The 21,446-nt window shown below is 40.8% G+C and overlaps 1 protein-coding gene across 1 annotated transcript; it reads left to right on the forward strand.

The window, feature by feature from the left end:
• Positions 1 to 798: 798 nt before the first annotated feature.
• On the forward strand, positions 799 to 19,785 carry LOC306733013 (sodium/potassium/calcium exchanger 3; the record flags this gene model as incomplete). Its single annotated transcript, XM_079214198.1, has 17 exons — positions 799 to 901; positions 6,406 to 6,516; positions 13,601 to 13,677; positions 13,823 to 13,897; positions 14,010 to 14,094; positions 14,474 to 14,577; positions 14,657 to 14,731; positions 14,837 to 14,862; positions 16,263 to 16,316; positions 16,429 to 16,571; positions 16,668 to 16,834; positions 16,918 to 17,176; positions 17,348 to 17,514; positions 18,505 to 18,619; positions 18,737 to 18,849; positions 19,017 to 19,082; positions 19,675 to 19,785. 17 exons carry the CDS (start codon positions 799 to 801, stop codon positions 19,783 to 19,785), a joined length of 1,851 nt encoding a protein of 616 aa, XP_079070324.1.
• Positions 19,786 to 21,446: the final 1,661 nt, after the last annotated feature.

Genomic DNA, 21,446 nt, shown 5'->3' on the forward strand with positions numbered 1-21,446 from the left:
TGAGGAGGGAGATGCACTCGACAAGGTTCTGGTAAGAAACATGTTTGTTAACGAGACATTTTTTAAACAATGTAATGCATTTAATAACGGTGCCAGGTGTGAGTTCCAGTCCACCTTTCCCTGCTCCAGGCACACTTAATTAGCGGGACCAGGTGTGTTTATCCAATTAAGCGTTTCTCAGCTGAAACATGTCGTGCGTCGTTGGGCCAGTGCTCGGCCCCACTGTCAAAAGCAGTATATAGTGAGTGTGCGTGTGTTTTAATACGTGGGAGTTTGCATCTCACCAGGGGTCCATAAGCTCAAAAGGGTTATTTCTGTCCATTTCTTTAGAGAAAAAGACTTCTGAGTGTGTCGCCGCCTGGTGGCCACATGGGAAATACACCGTGTGAGCAGAGAGAGAGAGAGAGAGAGAGTGAGAGAGAGAAATAGAGAAATAGAGAGAGGGAGAGTGAAGGCACACGGAGCTCAGAGCATGTCGCCTCCTGTTGCTGCGCCTCACTGTGGGATCTACTGTCGACCTTTCAGTCCGTTCACATGAGCGCAGAAAGCTTTTTTCACGCGTTTCCTCGCTATGCTCGAGCCGGAGGTTTGGCGGAGTGAGCCAGCACAGCGTCTGCTCTGAGTCTGCAGGGGGAAACCTGGCTTGTGAATAAGGAGATTTTTTTTGTTGTTTTTTGACACAACTTGGCAGACTTGGCGTTTGCTGCTGCTGGAGCTGTTTGTTTGCAGGGAAAGTGTGCAACAAGTGTCAGGAAGAGAGCCACAGATGTGTTTGGTGGAAATGCGGCCGTCTTAAGTATGAGAGCAGCAGCGAGGCACCGGCGGCCCTTCCAGCGGTTCTGCTGCTGTGGAGTCGGGCTGGTCGCTGTCATTTGGCTCTCGCAGGTCATCCAGGCACCAGGTGAGACCTTAATATAGACACGCACGCACACTGCACGCGCCTGCGTCCGTGCACAACAATTATAGTCCTATGCACATTCTTTGATTCACACTGGACAATTGGTATTGCATCAATATATACAAAACATAATCGAAAACATCCCCACATACGAATAAGTATACAGTGTGCACAATATAAATCACAGTTCATTTGAGATGCATTAATAGACATTTGATGTTTGGAATGCAGCTATAAGAGCCCACATTTTAGATTAAAAACATAAGGAACCAATCGAAAGGAAATAGTAAAATACATTTTACTCTAGCGCATTACAAAACAGACCCATATAACTCTATTGTCTCAATAAATAAATAACTCTTAGAAATGTAACTGTAGACATGTGCTGCATTCTCCATCAAAGAATAGCAGAGTTAAAATAGACATTATTCTAATTTGATTGCCTGATTACTGTCCAGCAATGTGCCATTTTTAAGGCCAAATATTGTATGTTAAGTAACAAACAGTGCTGCATGTCAGACAGCTGAATTACTGTTCTAAATATTTAAATCTCAGTCCCTCTGGCCGTGCTTCACTCCCTTTACAATGCAGGAAGGTGACAGTTTGTTGATTACATAAAGCAGGCAGAGATTGTGGCATCTTTAAATCCAATCACTGGGGATCAGTTCAGTTATGGGTTACTGCAGATTGACTATGGTTATTTCATCCTAATCTCAGCAGAATATGATGTATCTCTTCATAGACTGCCTGCCCTTTTTTAATTTCTGGCTTTTCCCAGGTTGTCACTAAGAATGTGTTTTTCATTTGCCCAAATAAATTGTTGTTAAATAATATTGGTACATTTATTGTATTTGTCTTGGATTGTTTACAGGTACTGTCATTTAAAACGTTAAAATCAACTTCTATAACATTATGTCACATCAGTATCTATAAATGGCTAAAGCGTGGTTCTTTGTTAGATTTTACAATGTCTCATTTTGCAGCAGTGCACCGAAAGGCAATCTCCCCTTAGCTCATTATCCTCTCATCACCTTTGCTGATGTTGTCACACTCTGTCACACACACACACACACACTCTTCAGCACTGACAGCATCATTCTTTTTAATCCTGTGTGCATTATAACGTTATGAATGAGTGAATTTTGTTTCAGGGGTGAAAAAAGGAGTGTTTGATTTACATTTAGGTTTCAACCGAGTGTTGCAGCCCGGTCCTTCATGGAAGAGTGTCCTGGTGAATGAGCCGTGTCATTAATATTTATACTTCACCTTTTAAATTATGAGTGTGCCAACAACCAGAAGAGGTTTTTTGAACTGAGATCAAGGCCGCTCAACTTAAACCATATAAAAGCACGGGACAAGACATGTGGTCTGCTGTTTGTAATGGCCACAGGCAGGTTACTCTCGCAATGTTTGGAACATATCACACATACTGTAGCATCCTGAATACCACTGGTAGTAGAACCTTTTATGGACGTGCCAGTCCAACAGGCTGTATCAATATCGGTCTAATTCGGACAAAAACATTGGATTTGTTATCGGAAAAATAATTTGCAATAACGCCACCAGCTTCGGGAAAAATGTATATATTATGAGGCCGTTGGAAAGGGAACCGTCTCCAGGAAGAACAATTATGCAGCCGCAACAAACATTGTTTGAAGCAATTAATGAATTCAACAAATTTCTTTGCTAAAGATGACCAACTATTTTCCATGTTTGCAAATGCAGGGAATTGATTCTCAACTGAACATTTCAAGCGTCACTAAACGACATGAAAAGATAGCTGTCCCGCGTCTGCACAAGCAAGTGGTGGATTCCTTTCCAAACATTCATAAATCACAGCAGCAGTGCGTCTAACAGCTGACATGTAATGATCCCCTGTGTGTCCCATGTTATGTCTGACAACACACTGAACAGACTTAAGTTTAGTGTTGATTGAAAAGGTTTGAGAGTTGCGTCCCTCACACAAAAACTTTCCATTACGGCAAAAAGGACTCTTTTCAACAGTTAAGCAATTATTGAACCTGCAATAAATAATGGTTTTGGGTCACTTGGGGGCTGCGAAGATATACGGACATTGTCTTTTAAAGTTGATATAGCTATCGTGTATATAAACTGTTGTGTATGTACACATCCAACAATGCAGCATTAGAATAGCATCCTTTGGAGATGTGGTTTTGTCCTCCTGATGAATGGCCCCCCTCTATTGGGTATCCACCCAGTGAGACACATTGCATCAGTTTTACTCATTTTTCAACAAACACCAAATTCAAATACCACCAGAATAAGTTGGGAAATTGGTTACATGAATGCTTTATTGTTTAGAGAAGAAATTCATTATTATTGGATCTCTATTTATGCAATTGTATTGGGAAAGTTGAATCAAGCCATAGTAGCTGTTTCCAAAGAGGGAAATTGTCAAAGTAGGAAGTGGATCCCACATACAGTCGGATATTTATAGAACTGTGGTTTAGCTCCCATTTAAAACCAAATCAAATTTTCATCAACTCTCTGGCTGCAACATGACACGTAATAAATATTCCATCTTGAATGTCTGACTGGAGGACTGCAGTGTTGGACTATCTATGTGGACATGGCACACAGTGTTGGACTGAAATTCAAATATAATTTTTTATAAAGTAATATCCATAGACTCAGGTTTCAGAGGCAGGAAATGCGTATCTGCATTGCCACTATTGAGGATTTTATGTTCCGAGACATTTACTAACAGACTGCAGACCTGTCCTGTGGAGGCAGTGTTTGGGGTAAGACCTCAGGAAGCCGGTCTTTCCAGTCGATGTGTTATTGACGGGATCAAATGTCTTGTTTCTGCTAAAGAAGGAGGCAACACTGGTTTGTCCTTCCTGAAGGGAGCAGATGATGGTGTATGGCTTCAGACATTCATGCTTTAAATGGAGAGTCTTCCAGGCCTCGTAAAAATCTAATCGGTGCTGTACAATGATTTACAGGAGTGACACCATTTGATCTGTGTTCATCATGTGTTGCAATAAAATAAAGTCCTGCATTTTGAATTATTTACTGCCTTAAGACAAAAGAAATCATGAATAAATGTCCCAAAGTAAACATTTGTCTTGGAGGTTCCCCACAGTCTGCATAGTTATACTGTTGTGTAGAGAGAGGAATTATGAATGGTGGTATTTACACTTACTATGCTGCGCTCAACCAACGTGTTTATATTGAGGCAAGTGACAGCAGGATTAAGATATTTCCATACAAAGCATACCTTATACATACCTTAGCAGTTGTTTTAGGCTGTCATCTACAAATATCGTTGTTGATCATACTGATCAAGACGAGAAGCAAAGACCTGGGTGGCTCACCACCTCAGCTAAACACTGTCTAGCGTTAGCAACCCCAGAGATAAAAAGGCTTAATAAGGAAGCAAGAGTCAATCTTTCAGCATGACAATCGTCTGGGAAACACGTACCATATTTAGATTGAATCTACGAATGCAAGCATAGAGAAAAAGGACTTGAAAGTACCTTTTTTTTTTAAAAGTGCAAGACACAAGATTGGGAGCATTTCGATTGGCTCTTAACGGCTCTCAACATGGCCACTCCTGAGCTGTGCCGATGCTAACAGCGCTAATGGTACAAGTTAAGGCAGAGTACTGTCAGAGCTAGCAGGGTTTACCTGAAGGGGAACCAGAGGGTAGGTTTACACTTCAGCGACAACGCTGTCGGTGTCGTGGCAGCGTTGTCATCCGTAACGCCGTTTGACGCCACATAGAGGGAATGCGACATACTCCTCTGCTCAGGCAAACATCACTCTACTATATCTGTATATAGCATATAGTTCTTTGCTGCCATGTTATTGCTCTGAATGTCATATACAGGTCCTATATATTGATCATTTCTTAGACTTATCAATTTAAAATGTTCTTCACAAGTTCCCAGAGCCCAATGTGATACATAGCTTTTATGAGCTTTTTGGTTTGCAAACAATCCAAAACCTCATCAATTACTGTGATACAGCAAAAAAAAAACATTTGCCATTTTTGCAATATTCCTTCTACAATTAATCCGATTTTCTATAGTTTACCTAATCAACGGACCATTTGAGCAGTTGTCTGTGTTTTTAATTTACATGTTTGATAAGATTGTCATGAGTTAATAAAATCTGAATCTGTAAAATAACTAGACTCGGCATCCAGTTTTTATCCATCCCATTTCCAGCTCTCCGTTTTTTTAATGAGACGAGATGTGCTTTAGGTGTGAGAGATTTCTCTCAGTTAAGGTGGGAAAATGGTGCAGAGCCATCTGTGGCAGAAACCCATTTGAATTTCATACGAGTCGAGCTCCTCTTGATGCCTCAACATGAAAGCCTTCACGCCTGCTCTCAGCCATGACCGCTGCCCTCGTGAAATGGGCTCATTGAGCTGCAAGGTACAAAGGGACTCTACAACGCCCGGAAATCACAAAAATACTTCAGACACGGACCCCATGCTGCCTTCGAAATAAAAGGACAGTTTGTAGTACACAGCGTAATAATAACTGACTCACTATCTTCTCTGCACTAGTGGAAAGATCTGTGTGGGTGGTGGAGGAAATCTCTTCTTGTTTTCCCGTAGGAGAGATGAGACGGATATATCTTTGGGGATTTCCTCGCCTGACGGTGTAGTAAAAACAGAAAGCCACACAGAGAATAGCTATCTATGAAATGCAGTGCTGAAATACACGCCATAAAGATTTCAGTGCTGATGGCTCGGGACAGCTGACAGCAGCAGGGAATGAATTACTGAACGTGCTGCAATCTACGAGAGCCAGAAACATGAAACCACAGTCTGTTGAGTTGTCGTTTGACAGGAGAATCTCTCTGGAGACAATTACTGAGACATGAATACTTTGTTTACGACACTTCAGTCAGAGGTTCTTTGAAAAAATTGTTGAGTTTTGTGATTGCAAACTGGCTGTAATATATTGAAGTATAGCTGAAATAATTGATTCATTGATCAACATAAAAGTAATAATTTTGATGGACGATTATAGGTTTTAAGCCAGTTATCAAACAAAAAACAATAATAAAGCCCCTTCCATTTTCTCACTTTTGAGGATTTGCTGCTTTTGATCAGACAAAACAAAACAAAACCTTGGCATCTTGAAATTTGATAGACTTTTTACTTCTTTTTTATGTTCTATTAGTACTGTAACTTATTGTATCGATTAATCTTTGGGGAAATAGTGAAAATTGACCATCAGTTTACAAAAGCCAAATTTGATGTCTTGTTTTGTCTGAGAGTTTTTGTTCATATAAGAAAATCCTCAAATCTTTGCTTGAAAAAATGACGATCAAAATGATTGCAAATAATTTTTTTTTTTATCAACTGATTGTTTCAGCTCTACATTTTACTGACTAAACAATTAGGCAAACTGAAGAATAGCTAATAATGAAAACCAGTCTGGCCTGAAATCACAGCGGAGGGGTAGTGGGTTTTGGACTGAGTGAGGTTGTTTTTGCACTAAAATGACCCTGCTGTTGTTTTGTAACAGAGACAGAGTCTTCTGGGTTTCGGCCAGACGTGAACGGTGGGGAGCTGCGATGGACTCGCCGGCTGTTGCAGGAGAAGTCCGACAACCAGAGCGAGGATCAGCCTCGAGCAGGTGAGTCACGCTTCTTTACCTGGATAAATCTGCACAAAGTCTGCAACACTTCTCATTCAGTATAGGGGGGCAATAGGGATAACATATTCTATCACAGTGTGTGAAGAAATGTATGTATTGGGATATTTTACATTTTCTCAACATTAAGAAAACTCTGATAAACAGACAGGAATGTCTGTTTTTTCTGATGATCCATTTTTAATATGGTCCTTTTGGTGGTTATAGTTTGTGGTGTTGTTGAACTGCATTGCATTATACAGTATAATAATAATAATAATAATAATAATAATAATAATAATAATAATAATTGGTTGGACAAAATAAAAACACATTGCATGCCTAATATAAATAATAATACATCCGGAACAGGTGGTGGAGAGGAGGACACTGAATAAATTACTGTCCATATTGGACAACCCGGACCACCCTCTCCACACCTACTGCAGGGACAGTGGAGCACTTTCTCCCAAAAATTCATCCAGCTCCGCTGTCACAAGGACCGAAACAGTAAAATATTCCTGCCTACGGCAATAAGACTTTACAATAAGTCACCTCTTGCCAGATCCTCTGTGGATTAATTAATTACTGTACATGTTAATGTGTATTTACACTTCACACACTTCATATACACTACACATACATACTTTGTATTTTTTTTACTTCTCTACTGTTTTAATTTAATTTCCTAAATGAATACACTGCGCTGTACATATCTTTATCCCAGTTATTTTTATTTTATTTTATATATATCTTTCATCCCAGTTGTTTTTATATTTTATTTTGACTCTGACAACAAATTTTCCCTTGGAGATTAATACATCTATCTATCTATCTATCTATCTATCTATCTATCTATCTATCTATATAATATCATCATATTACCCATGCCTACATTTTCAGCTGAGTGTTTACAGTATTTGGAATTACACACACAAGGCCATGGTAGCTGCATGGTTTACGTTGGAGTGTCATGAGTCCAAAAGAGGTTTAGCAACGCTAACGTGTGTGTGTGTGTGTGTGGGGGGGAGGGAGGTAGTAAACAAGAAAGCCGGCGTATACCGGAGATTTCTGCCTCTCCCCTGCAGGTGAACTGAAAGGTCACGCAGCATTGTGTCAGTTGTCAGGAGTGTGTAGTCGGTGTCGAGCCGACAGACTCGAGGAGACAGACGGAGAGGAGGCTGCCAGAGTAAAAGTCAGATTAGATTTTGGAAGGTAGTTTGTCTTTAGCAGGCGCCAGTTTACCTTCCATTGCCCCCTGAAGAGTTTGCACAGATTCAAACGGCTCCTTATTATCGCTGAGACAGGCAGCCAATCCGACGGTCATAATGAGACTTCTGTTTCTGTGGTTCCCAGGCTGATTTGCTCACTGGCTGACATGAGCCGCATTCATCAAAGCTGACATTGTTATTATTAAAAATTTAGATCGGAGAGGAAATCTCTTTATTGTTGTGTGAGGAAAATAGCACAGATAAAATAAAAAATAAAACGGCTGCACAATGAAATATCTTTTGCCTTACTGACAATTATGTACCTTCACATCATTTGCATTTTAATCTTTGGTGGAGCTAATATTCGGCTGTCAGTCACAATGTTGTATTGTATGCCAACTTCACTTTTATTGTATTCTCAGACGTATATGCAAATCAAGGTTTGCTAATGATATACCATGCAAATGACTTGTTCAGAGCACGTCCCTGAATACCACCTTAAATATAATCTGCCTACTGAGGGTGTGCAACCTACAACAAACCTGCACACAATGAATGATGTTATTCTTTTTTAAAATCAATACGTGAAACCGGCTGTTTGCATGTCTGAGACTACTGTGTGAAGCATAAGACCTCGAGACTTTTAAAATATATTCTGTTCGCCACAGCAGTTGGGGAAAGATCGTCATGTCAGGGCATCCAAATCTCTTTGCAAAATGTTTGCATAACGTACATCTGGCACTGGCTGTTCTTCCGTATGAAAGGTTTGACTTAAAAATAGCTTTACTAAATAGTACATACAATTGTTTATATATTGTATAGGTGTAGGCTTGACTTCTACATTGTATCACCAAACCATAAATCTCTATGCCTTTGTTCATCTTTTTTGCCCTCTTTCTGTAATAGACGTATGATGATGGGAAAAAATATTCCACAGCTCAGTGGCACCGCAAGTTATTCATTGGTTGTATATTTCGAGAGAGGTGCACGGACACGGACTCTGTGACAATTGGTCTTGCACTTGTAATAAATTCAGGTGATTATTTTTCCACCCTTGAGAGAGAAAATGAGACTCAGTGTCTCTCTGTACCAGTGCTCCATTTGTCCTATTCAGCTATTTGTGTTTTGCTTCCCGATAGCACACTTAACCTTTATTGAGTTCCTGGCTACAAACGGACCTCCTTCATTATCTCTTCCAAAGACACAGGCGGGTGGATGCTTCCCTGTAGTAATACACTGGAGACAAGCGGGCGAACAAAGGGCTGCACAGGTAGTCCCAGACACACCAGCGAACGCGGCTCCAGGCTCAGGTTGCCGCCCACTTCCTCAGCAGGCCGCCTGACAGTGATTGCATAATCTGTAGTGTGATTAAAAACCCTGCCCTGGACCTCGGGAGGGATATTATCTTGGGGATTGCACAGTAACGTCCAGCATCAGGCTGTTTTTCTCTCTTTTCATCCCTCCGCTGCTTAGCGAGATGGAGACAGTGTGACAGGCGTCGGAGACCGTTGTTGCTAGGCAACTGTATGCTAAATGTTGAAACCAGGACAATTCTGTCTTTCAAGCATTAAAAGTCCAAAGGACGAAAAAATAGACCGTGAGGAGAGGGGTTGGGAGTGAATATAAATTATGTAAATGAAGTAAGTGTGTGTGTGAGTGTGTGTGCGTGTGCGTGTGTGTGTGTGTGCGCGTGTGCGCGTGTCTGTGTCTCTCGTCGAGGCTTGTTGTTGTGTTTATTTTGGCAAGCGACAGTCGGCTGAGAATAGCATTTTTCCACAGCCGTGTTTTAGGGGGTTTTGGGAAAGAGAAGAAAAGCTGGCAGATCATTTTACAGAAATTGTCTTCAAATAGTCTCGGCCTTTTATCAGGGCAGTCAGATTATGGATTCCACACAAAGCAAATGGCGATTAACTGTTGGAAAGTTTTAATCAGAATTCTGTTCACTCTTTTTCACTCTTTTTTTTTTAAAACTATCTGTCCACAATAAGGCCGAGTGTGAGGCTTATCATGAAACTCCCCATAAAAGTCTTGATTGTCACTAAAGAGAAGATATTTATCTCTTCACCCAACAAGTTGATGGATGGATGATGGATGTGATCGCCTCCGTCACACAGTGTAACATGGTGTTTCGTGTTTGTATTGATAGGCGAGGTGGTTGGTGCAGTTTGAAGCCCCGCTATCGTTTCATCACGGTCGCAAAGGCCTCAAAGGAAAAGCAAATCAAAGAAGAAATGCATAATTGAATTTACATTAAACACCTGGATGAAATATTTATTTTTTGATTCCTCATAAAAAATGCAGGCTTGTTGCAGAGGCGTGTCTGTGTGTGTCTGTTTGTGTGAGAGAGTGCGAGTGTTCCATAACATCGGTTTGGTTGATGCATGGTACGTCGATACCGTAGCTTGACTCCAGGGCGCCCTGCCGACTCCCAGATCGATAACATCACTCTGCGCCGCCCACCGCCCCTTCATTCAGCTCCACTGAAGCAGCTGGTTGCTCCTCACATCAGCACTGCTTTCCCTGAGTGGAGATTTGACTTCTGGTCCTCTGAAGAATTTACTCTTGACCTTTTTATACGTGAAGAAATAATCTGCTGCACAGGCTCTATTGATCTGTACTCGGATAAAATACACACATAAGAAAGAATCTGTACTTAAGAGATTTCACTTTTTTATAAAAGACAGAAAACTGCCCCTTTTTGTATTTGCTACTACAATTATTATCTTTCATTCTGATGTGGTCAAAAGGACACCAAACTAAACCACTATGATTAATGCCTTGCTTCAGTTTGAAATAGGCAGCAGTGATTTATTGTTGCTATAAATGCTGTGGTGGATTAAACTAAAAGCTAATAAACTTTTATATAGCAGAGTCAGACACTCAGTTTGTTAGTTTAATAGCAGATGCATTAGGGGTACATTTACACTTTGCTTCTTGACAAACAGTGTCTCATTTTAGCATGTGCCTCCTGGCTTTTATAATGCTGTGGAGTTAATATTTAAAATAGTTGTTCAGTGTCCTTTTTTCCATAAGAGAGTTGTTTTCTGTTATAATTCCTCACTGTCTTTGTGTTGCTTTACAGTCAGCATAATACCATACATGCTCGTTAATAAGTATACAATAAGTAAAGCCATCATTAAGTCTCCTATCTCAACAGAATGACTGACTAGTAAATCCATAATGCACAAAAATGATGTTTCATTCATTGATCTTCTTGACTAAAAAAAGAAGAAAACATATCTTTGCCAAACATCCAGTGATGTCTTGGTCTGCTTTGTTAAATGTTGGGCAGCTTTTCATGTGAATATGATTTAACATCAATACACTTTGTGTTTAAATACATGTGCACACAGTTAATTGTACTGTATGCACCATGATGCCTTTTTTGACATTGGCATTTCATGCAATTTCCAGTGAGAGACATTTTATTTCTATAATTTTTGCAGGGGCAAAGTCTAACAATGTATTGCTGATGAACCCAAAAGGAGTTTAAACTTAACTGTACACACTTACAAATAGACTAAATTATAAATGAAACGCCTTTCATTGATTGTCAACTTTGATCAATGATTCAACCGGTTTATTAAAGCTTCACTTCTTCTCTCTGAGTGATGTCCTTTATGTTTTATAGCAGCAGTTTATGTGCAATAAATGTGCGAATTTTGAAGAAAATGTATGGAGCTCATTACACTTGAGGATGATCAGTTTTCAGAGCACTGCAGCTTGTGTAGGAATGAATCAACGATATGGGAGCTACTGTGACGGACAGAACTGGATCTGAGGTGAAAGAGCTGTGAGAGAGTTGTATGATTCTGGCTTCAGAAAGACACAAAGCACCGAGAGAAGGAACGTCTGAGTGCAGAGGCACTTGTGTTGTCAGAGTAACAGCACATCAATGCAGCGCGACCTCTGATTACAAAACTCCTGACTTCATCAAGCCGATGGCACAGCTGGCTTGAATCCCAGATTTGAGAAGTTGCAGAGGTGTAATCATCTTGAACCCGGGCGATTCAATTTTAGGTGTTATGTTGTGAAATCACGCCATCAGAGTTTCGGCAAGAGACATTCCTGTCCATCAGCCTTCAGTAAACCAGTAAGCTGAGACATGCTGTGCATCTCTGTGCTGATTCTGCCCCCTCCCGCACTCACGCAGACCTCTCCTGAGGGTTTGTAAGGGAAAATACATATTTTTAGACATTACAGGCAAGAGCTGCTGTCACTTCTCTTTTTTTTTCCTTCATTTTTCATAAACCCTAACCATGGGAAACAAATATTCACCTCCCCCTTTCTCACTGTTCAGGCAATTGCCTTCCTTGCCTTTTGGCTTCCTACTGCCACCCATCCAAAAAAAAAAAAAGAAAGGCTGCCCCTAGGGAGAGTGTCGCCATAGCAACTGCCTTCACCAGAGCAACTCCTCAAAGCATCCATCCGAGGTGCATGGTGCAGCCCTCGGTTTCTACCGACAGCATAACCTGAGAGTTTATGTTTCGGGGGAAAAAAGGAGACTGGAAGGCTTTCAGGGCTGTTGGACGGGAAGAAGGTGAAGGAAACAAAGCCACAGAGGGAGCACAGATGTCCAGCAGCTGATCAGCCTGACAGGCCGCTGGAGAAGACACATGCAGTGCAGCTTCTCTCGTTTCTGTCGTGCGATAAAATGACAAAGTTTACATGCTAAGCCCCTCGGTGATTTAGCACACAAGCCCTGCAGTAACAGCTGGCACAGAGAAAATAGGCTTTGTCCTCTAAGAAAGAAGAAAACCAACACATTACCAACCTTCATAAAAAACTTACTTCTACTCTGGTCCTTGAAAATGATTCACAACAAGCATTTTATGGCACAACAAGCATGCAGGCAGACGGTGCTGCACTCTGGCACAGACACACATGTGTAAACATTACTGCATAAACATTTACATTTTCTAACTGAACATAGTTAAATTACGGTCCCCTCCTTGGGCCCATATGGCCGCCTCCTCTCACTCTCTGACACTTGAGTGTCAAAGATCAGATCTCATATCCCCGATCACAAGGGACCCTCTCTTAATCCATGGTCTGTTCAGTTTCCATGCATCGTGACGGCTGCACTGAGCTTATTGTGTGCTCGCCGACCCACTGTTGTCTCACACAGCAGAAGAGCTATTAATAGCTCCATGTTCCCTGGTAGTTTGAATTCAACCAGCCCGGCTGGAGTTGTGAATTGGATGTGTACCACCTTCGCGAGGCTTTCTTTTGAAATGTCAAGGGAATAGAGGGAAGATATAGGCTAGGAAGCTATGAACAGTTTTTATTTGTTCTCTTCTAAACTCGAAAGGACAGGAAGCAGCTGCCAGTTTCACTTCCTGTCTCACTCTTCAGTGCAAGATGCTATCGTGGGTTGTACCGCATCTACAAGAAATGGTGTTTTAAAATGAAGACACACAGTACACACATTTGAAATCATGACTTCTGTTCTTTATATCTTTGCATTCATTTGAAAATGAATGCATATAATTAAATATGGTAATACTAGAAAATTCAGTTTTGTAATTGTACATCAGAAATCAGAAGGAAGTTAGTCAAATCATTTTGATTGGTAAAAATAGCTCATAAGGCAGAGCAGAATTAATAAGTTATGTAATGTATTCTCTAAATTAATGGTGAATATTTTGTATTCCTCATTGTCGAGTACAAATCAATGCCTCAAGGTCTAAAGACAGTTATGAGTTAAATCACCATTACATCACAGACTATGTATCTGTGTGTGTGTGTGTGTGTGTGTATATATATATATATATATATATATATATATATATATATATATATATATATATATATATATATATATATATATACACACACACACACAAAGTTAGTTTTATATTTCTATCCCTCCGCAGCCATCCACGAGTTTCCAGAGGACATCTTTACCAAGGAGCAGAGGAAGAAGGGGGCTGTGTGTCTGCATGCACTCTGTGTGAGTGCCACACAATATCTGCTGAAATCTGCAGAACCCAACATGTGTTACAAACCACGACCTACATAACTAATGTATTTTATTAAAATAAACGGTATGCATGTGTACCTCCGCTCTCTTATCTGTGCTCCACTGTGCTGCCCAGGCCATCTACATGTTTTACGCTCTGGCCATCGTCTGTGATGACTACTTTGTTCCTTCTCTTGAGAAAATATCCGAGGTGAGAAAATGGCACCAACCTGCTATCAGATATAATTTTCTTAGTTTAGTAGATTCATATTTGATTATTCCTGTTTTATTCTGAGATTTTTTGTTTTGTTTTTATGTTTCAGAACCTGCAGCTCAGTGAAGATGTGGCTGGGGCGACATTTATGGCGGCAGGCAGCTCTGCTCCAGAGCTTTTTACCTCTCTCATTGGTGAGTAGCTCAGCCAATCACGACCAAGTACCAGATGTGGCAGTTTTGAGAAAGCATTCCAAAATTCACCCGTTCTTAACATTTGAACATGTAACATTTGAACACATTGAAAGTCTTCACAGCCTCTGCAGTGCCAACAGCATCCAGGAGATGTCAGCAGAGACTACTTAATACACATTAAAAGGATTTTCCTTATTTTTAAGAAATTTCTTTAGATGTGTTTCTGTGTGTATAAAAAATAAATAAATCAGGAGATGAGATGGGAGACGACAGACTGAGTGGATTTGATCTAATCTGAATTCAAAACAAAGCCAGATACCAAATGCACAGGTTTAATTTCCTCTCCCCCCATCCGTCTCTCTGTGTCGCCCACCCACAGGTGTTTTTATCACCAAAGGAGACGTTGGAGTCGGCACGATTGTCGGCTCTGCCGTCTTCAACATCCTGGTCATCATCGGCCTGAGTGGGATCTTCGCAGGCCAGGTAGGAACAACGTATACAATATCTTGCACGCAGTTGTTCCTGATTTAAGGAACTCTGACATTTTAACTTTTCTCCACAGACAGTGGTTTTGACGTGGTGGTCGCTTTTCAGAGATTCCTCCTACTACATCCTCTCTGTACTGGCTCTCATCATGGTGAGATTTGCTGGTTGGATAATTAGTCAAAATAATCAGTTACTGTGTGTAAATATTCTACATCTCCACATTGTGAATTGAAGAATTAATTTTTCCCCTCTTTAGGTTATCTACGATGCCACAGTTGTCTGGTGAGTCCACATACCTTGAGTTCTGCTTGTACTTGTCATATGATCACGTTTCCCAAGGAGCATTTCAACATCAGGTATCTGTTTTCATACTGACACAGATCTGCAAATTCATCTCGGCCCCCTCACGCGCTGATTGGTGTCAACAACCTCCCCCTCAAAATGCCTGTTATTACAATCAAGATGATTACGGTGTCAACGACTTCAACAATCAGCGATAGTGGAACATGTTTAATCAATTTGGTTCCTGATTCGTACATGACAATAATGATAATACCTGAATATGTATTTTGAGTCGGCTCATTTTAGAATCAGCAGAGACGAGGAACAAACAATTAAACAATCTGTAAAAATTGAGGTTACTGTCATCACACACAATCCGTTATTTGGAGCTGAGCTGTTAGATACATTTATTTTGTGTTGCTTTTCCTTCTTAACAGGCTAATTGGGTGCTGTTGATGCATTCTTAGCTTCCTGTCTTGAATATTTGACCCTGACTCTGATGAAGGCCACATGCCGAAGTGCTTTGATCTAAATAGTAAAGTTGTTCTATATCCTACAAGACATTCTGGCATTTTGACCTTTTCCCTTTTCAGTGCCACTTGGAAGCAGGTGAGGTTGTGCTAGAAGCCTCCACTCTACTGAATGGTTTTCCATCAGTCAACCTAAGGCCTTTTGTAAAAAATAAAAAGTCCCTCCACTGTTGTATGTGTCAGTGGATTTAATGAAAGAGACAATTTATTCATGGCTATAATGTGGGCTGTATGTGTGGTTCATCAGTGATATATGGCAGGCTGTTTATTAAATCGTAGTGTGCCAAGCCAACCAGGTGTATTTCACCTCACCCCTGTCCTTCTGAATATATGTTGTAAGATTTGTATCCCGGCTCACTTTGCCAAATCACTGCATGCTCCCAATCTGAGACAAGAGTCTGCTCATGTGCAGCAGTGGCCATCTACCGTCTATCCGGGCTTAGTGGACCAGCTGTAGCTGAGCAGCAAAGGTTGATGCATTTTCACGAGTACACAGTTGTGTTGTGAAGTATTTCTCTACAACATGTATTGCTCTTGACCAAATGAGAAACAATCAAAGTTGTTCAGAAAAAAAGGTGCTGATTTGTAATCGTTTAGCATTCAAGAACTCAAATAATCTGCTTCATCGTGATTGTGTGGCTGTAGTTTGATTCGATTTTACTTTGCAATTAAAAATATATTTCATTCATTTAACAATTATGTATGTTTCTTTTATAAAAAATCTAAGAAATGTTATGCTCTATAATTTAGATAATAAATATTGAATATTGAATTATATTTCACACATTTATATTGTTATTATTTGTTGTATTTGAAGTTTTCTTACAGTGCGAACACCAGACTAACTCAAATATATGACTTTCTGTGAAGGTGGGAGTCGCTGCTCCTCATGACTATGTATGGAATCTACATTATAATCATGAAGTAAGTTTACCTAATGTCTAAACAGTCGTCATCTCTCCACACTTGTCTGAAGGACAAACAATGGTTTTGATATATATGAATATAGGCAAACGATATGTTTGCTTGGTTGTAGGTTCAACTCCCAGCTTCGGGCGTTTGCAACGCAGCAGCTCATGAGCTCCGGGCCGTGCTGCCTCGGATCAGAGAATCACAGAGACGACAAGATGGGAGAGGATGCCTCTGCTTGCAATACCTCCATGGTGCTTCTTAACAAAGGTCAGAAGATGTCTGAATAGTCTAGTGTATATATATACGTATATAGTTGTCATATAGTTTGTCATGTGTTTGATCTCTTCAACAACTCTTTCCCAGGCCACGCCCCTGGTCAGGAGTCTCCTCCAGTCATCATGGTGGATGAGCTTCTCATCCTCAACCCCCACAAACTGTCCTTCTCTGACGCTGGCCTGCGTATCATGATTACCCCCCACTTCTCTCCCCGCACCAGGCTCTCCATGGCAGGACGCATGCTCATCTGTGAGGTATTTGACACGCATGTAACGCACATAACACACTCTCTGCTGAGCTCTAAAACAAAAACAAACTTCCTGTTCTGCTCTCATAGAGACAGAGGCTGATCCAGAGTTCAAAGAATCAGCGGGATGGCGAGGCCGGCCCGGGGTCACGAAGGGGATCAACCAGTAACAGCCTGAAGAGGACGGGCTCCTGCGTTCTGGAGAACGGGGACAGGAAACCTGGGTTAGGAGACGCAGAGCCAGGAGACAAGTCAGGAGATAAGTTAGGAGACAAGCCAGGAGTCGAGGTGGGCCAGACAGAGGAAGAGGAGGACGACTATGGGATTTTCAGCCCTGTGCGCATACCAGGTGAGGAAGATCCTGCACTAACTGTTAATAGTCTGAAGTGCAAGTAAGATTTAACTAGTTGTTTTTTGTTTTCTTTTTGATGTTGAAGCTAATGATGTTGACAAAGGTCCTTAAACTTCTTGCTGTCTTGACTATCATGGACCCTCCTGACTCACTTCCTGCTCCTCACAGGTGGCTGCTGTGCGCGGGTGAAGTGGTTGATCAAGTGGCCTTTGGGCCTCGTGCTTTACTGCACTGTGCCTAACTGCATTCTGCCACGCTGGCACCGCTGGTTCATGGTCACCTTTGTGGCCTCCACCCTGTGGATCGCTATCTTCTCCTACCTCATGGTGTGGATGGTAAGACCACGATCTTCAATTCTGAAACAACAGAAAATGACTCCAAAACAATTATCTGGATCCGAATAATCAACTATTAGAATCTTTGTTCACTGTGCAGGTGTTTGTTATTTTTGGGATTCAGATCGATATAGTTTTTTTTTTTATTAACCACTCAGGATATTCAATAAGCAATCATATAAACAACAGTACTGTAGAATAAAGGAATCCTTCAAATGTAATGCTGTTAATTAAACCGAAAGACACTCGAGAACAGATCATTATCTGGCTAAGTCCTTTCTTTCTGAGTCATGGCATAGAGACAAGCCAAGCCAGAGCTCTGGCCGCTGTTTTGTATGTCGGAGCGCAATCAATGAGGGGCCCGGGCCTAAAGGGCAGAGCGGAGGCCTCTGACGGCTGCATTACGCGAGGGCTTACAGCCTGGCACCAACAGAGAGGTAGTGCGAAAAGACAGCAGCTTCACAATGCTGAGAGGGCTCGCTAATGTAACCTTGAGGTACGGCTACACAGAGGCATGAGGAGAGGAGAAGTTGAGCGCAGACAGAGGTGCGTTTGTCTTACATGAAGACAGCATTCGCAGACTCATCACGACACATTTAGTTCGGGAAAAAAAGGTGTGCGACAGAGGAATTGTGTTGCTTTGACGTGAGTCCTTCGCTCACTGCAGGTTGAGTCGCCGGCCGAAGCCTCAAATTGACGACTTACTTTTTTACAAGCTTCAGAGCCAATAAAGGTATTGAGAGCAGCTCTACTGTTAGTCTCTAATACAACGATACAGTTACTCTTTACGTAATATAAATATATATATATACACACACACACACACACACACACACACACACACACACACACACACACACACACAGGTATGCATATTAATTACAAAACAGGTCAGTCGAAAGGTTGCACAGGAAAGACTGATTTTGGCACCACTTTAAAATGCTCCCTCTTTGTAAACTTAATTCTGGTGTGTCCGTATGTTTCTATCAGGTCACTATCATCAGTTTCACACTCGACATCCCAGACTACATCATGGGTATAACCTTCCTGGCAGCAGGGACCAGTGTGCCAGACTGCATGGCAAGTCTGATTGTAGCTCGACAAGGTAAACAAGCCTCGTAAACCTCGTTATGCTGAATCTCCAACTCCCAAGTACTATTCTCTCTTTGTGGTCCAAGTGCTTCAATTCAGCGTTTCTGTCACTTTTCCCATCTCTTTTTAGGCATGGGGGACATGGCGGTGTCTAACTCCATAGGCAGCAATATCTTTGACATCCTGCTGGGTTTGGGTTTCCCCTGGGCTTTGCGTACCCTTGTGGTGGAGCACGGATCATCAGTATGCATACACTTTATCTCCCTACAATACCAATCTCTTTTTCCTTCTGTCTGTGATTCATTGGTGTCTGCATGTGTTTGAGAGGGCGATCAAAAACAAAGACTTTGGGTTCTCCCTTCTGCTAAATAGTTGTAAAGTTGTGACACTTGCTTTTTTTCCCCCCATAGATCACCATAAATAATAAAGGACTTGTGTATTCTGTCGTCCTGCTGCTGGCATCCGTGTTTCTGACAGTGAGTTTTTATATCTGTTGTCAGTATGCAAAATTAATCAGGAAAAGGTGGATTTCAGTTCAGTTCAAGACATCGAGAGCCCTGAAGACTTATGATTGCCCTGCATCCTCCCAGGTCACTTGTTGAGTGTGAAAAAGCAAAAACAGAAACTATTTTCTCAAATGATTTCTTATATTTGAGGCCTTCAACTATATCGAAATTAATGAATCAATTAATGAATCTTAAATTTTGATGGTCAAAGATTTGAATGAATACAGGTTAAAGGGACCATACGCTTATAATGGATATCACTTGATATATATAGTTACTGGATTTATTTACCCTCAAATATTGACATTGGCCTTACAAATACAGTACCATTCGGGCTAATTGGGTGCTGTTGATGCATTCTTAGTTTCCTGTCTTAAATATTTGAACCTGACCCTGATGACTACATGCCCACTCTTACATTTCTCCAAAACAGAAGGAATGTTTTGACAATAACTCTACCTGCCTGATAATGAATCCCCTGGTGTCTCATACATACTCATTGTACAAAACAGAAAGTTGTTGGTGAATGTGTTTGGCCTCACCACTGCCGCTCTGCTTTCAGGTCATGTGTGTTCATCTGAACCACTGGAGGCTGGATCGCCGGCTGGGTCTGGGCCTGTTGTTTCTCTACGCCATCTTTCTGCTCTGCTCCATCTTCTTCGGGCAGATGTGAGGCCTTACGGTCAAAAGTCAACCGTGTCAGACAACATGATGAGTATCTACCTTCCTACCACACGTCCTCTTTCCTGAAGCCAAAAAAGAGTGACAGCATTGTTGTGTTCCTTGTGAGAGTTTCTGTGCACCTCTGTTGGCAATACTGTACACATGCAACTACACAACACACTAAAGTCTTTTATCAATCGCACAATTGTATTCTCCCTGTTGTACAGTGCAGCGTCTTTAAAGTATGAAATTTGGTGACTTACCAAAATATTGAATGACATGGCAGATGGAAGTAGCAGGCTTGTGGGCCTTTGTAATTACAATGTGAAACAGGAAGGGAAACCAATGTGTCATCACTATCTCATTAAAGCTAATCCATTCAAATTTTAGATATACAGTGATTTGAAAAATAATCTTGCTGTCACTGCAGCTCTTTTCATTTTTTAAATGTATTATCATATGTTTTATTTTCATGCTCACAGAGTTATTAATTACACACAGCAATCAAATGTTAATTATTATAGGAAGTATATACACCCATTGGTTTCTGTTGGTGAGGAGTGTTCAGTAGTGTGTCTCCGGCAACTGTAGTCAAACAGTTTGAGAACATATGAAGCTGCACTTAAGATTGACAGTCGGGGAAATGAGACATGACCCAATATAAATCCTACTGGACTACAGTACAGAACAAATTGACCAGGATGTGTAACCCAAAGATGAAATCCATAGTTGCTTGTGGTGAAACTGGATATTGTCTTAATTTGAAGGAACAAACAAAGTTGCCTCAAGAATTTAAGCAATACGCTGAGTTGTGTTCAACATGTAGAGCCATCTCAACAGCTTGAGGTCAAAGGTTAAACTCCTTTTCTCTGCACTTTTCACAGACGTTAACAAATGGTTCTTTAATCTGCCATGTCATGCTTGGACCTATTTTTCAAGGTAAAACAATAGTTAGCAGATTACAATTGTCCATTGGCCTTAGATTTGAACACTCTTGAATGTTTTGAATGTACAACGTGTACCATAAGTGTGGAGATATTTACATGCATGTAGCAGGCGGCACTGAATTACAGCGAAGAACCTCTGAACGGATGGTGAGGTACTTTACTCCTACAATAAAGGACACCATGTATGTGTCGGTAGACCTTTAGAATTTAAACATTGATATGAAAATGCACATTATTGTGACAATATTTTGACGATTTTGCCTAACTACTTATAAGCAAGTATTGGTACAGCTCAATGTACGTAAAGAGATTAATTTAGTATTACAGTATTTTTAGAGTTCTTACTACTATGAAATCTAATATATAATGTACGTCTATGAGTGTCACAATCTTTGATGACTTCGAGCGCAGGTTAGTTGTAATGCGTCACGTTTAGGTACGACAATCGACGTTTGTATTATTTCTTGTACATTTTATGAGATTATTTAACTTTGGTGGAACATTTTTACTCTAAGAAGCAGTACATTACATACTCTGTGGTATGGCAAATAATGCTGTATATTCTATATTTGTATATACCTGCTGCACCAGTATCCTTTTTATAAGATAATTAGGAAAGCCCAACAATGTGGACACATTCAGATAATTTGATGAATTCACGACAAAATGTTCCACCAAAGGGAACTGGGACATTTTTCCAAATGGCTGTTGTATTATTATTATT

Source organism: Taurulus bubalis, assembly GCF_910589615.1.
Source record: "Taurulus bubalis genome assembly, chromosome: 2".
Taxonomy (NCBI): Eukaryota; Metazoa; Chordata; class Actinopteri; order Perciformes; family Cottidae; genus Taurulus; species Taurulus bubalis.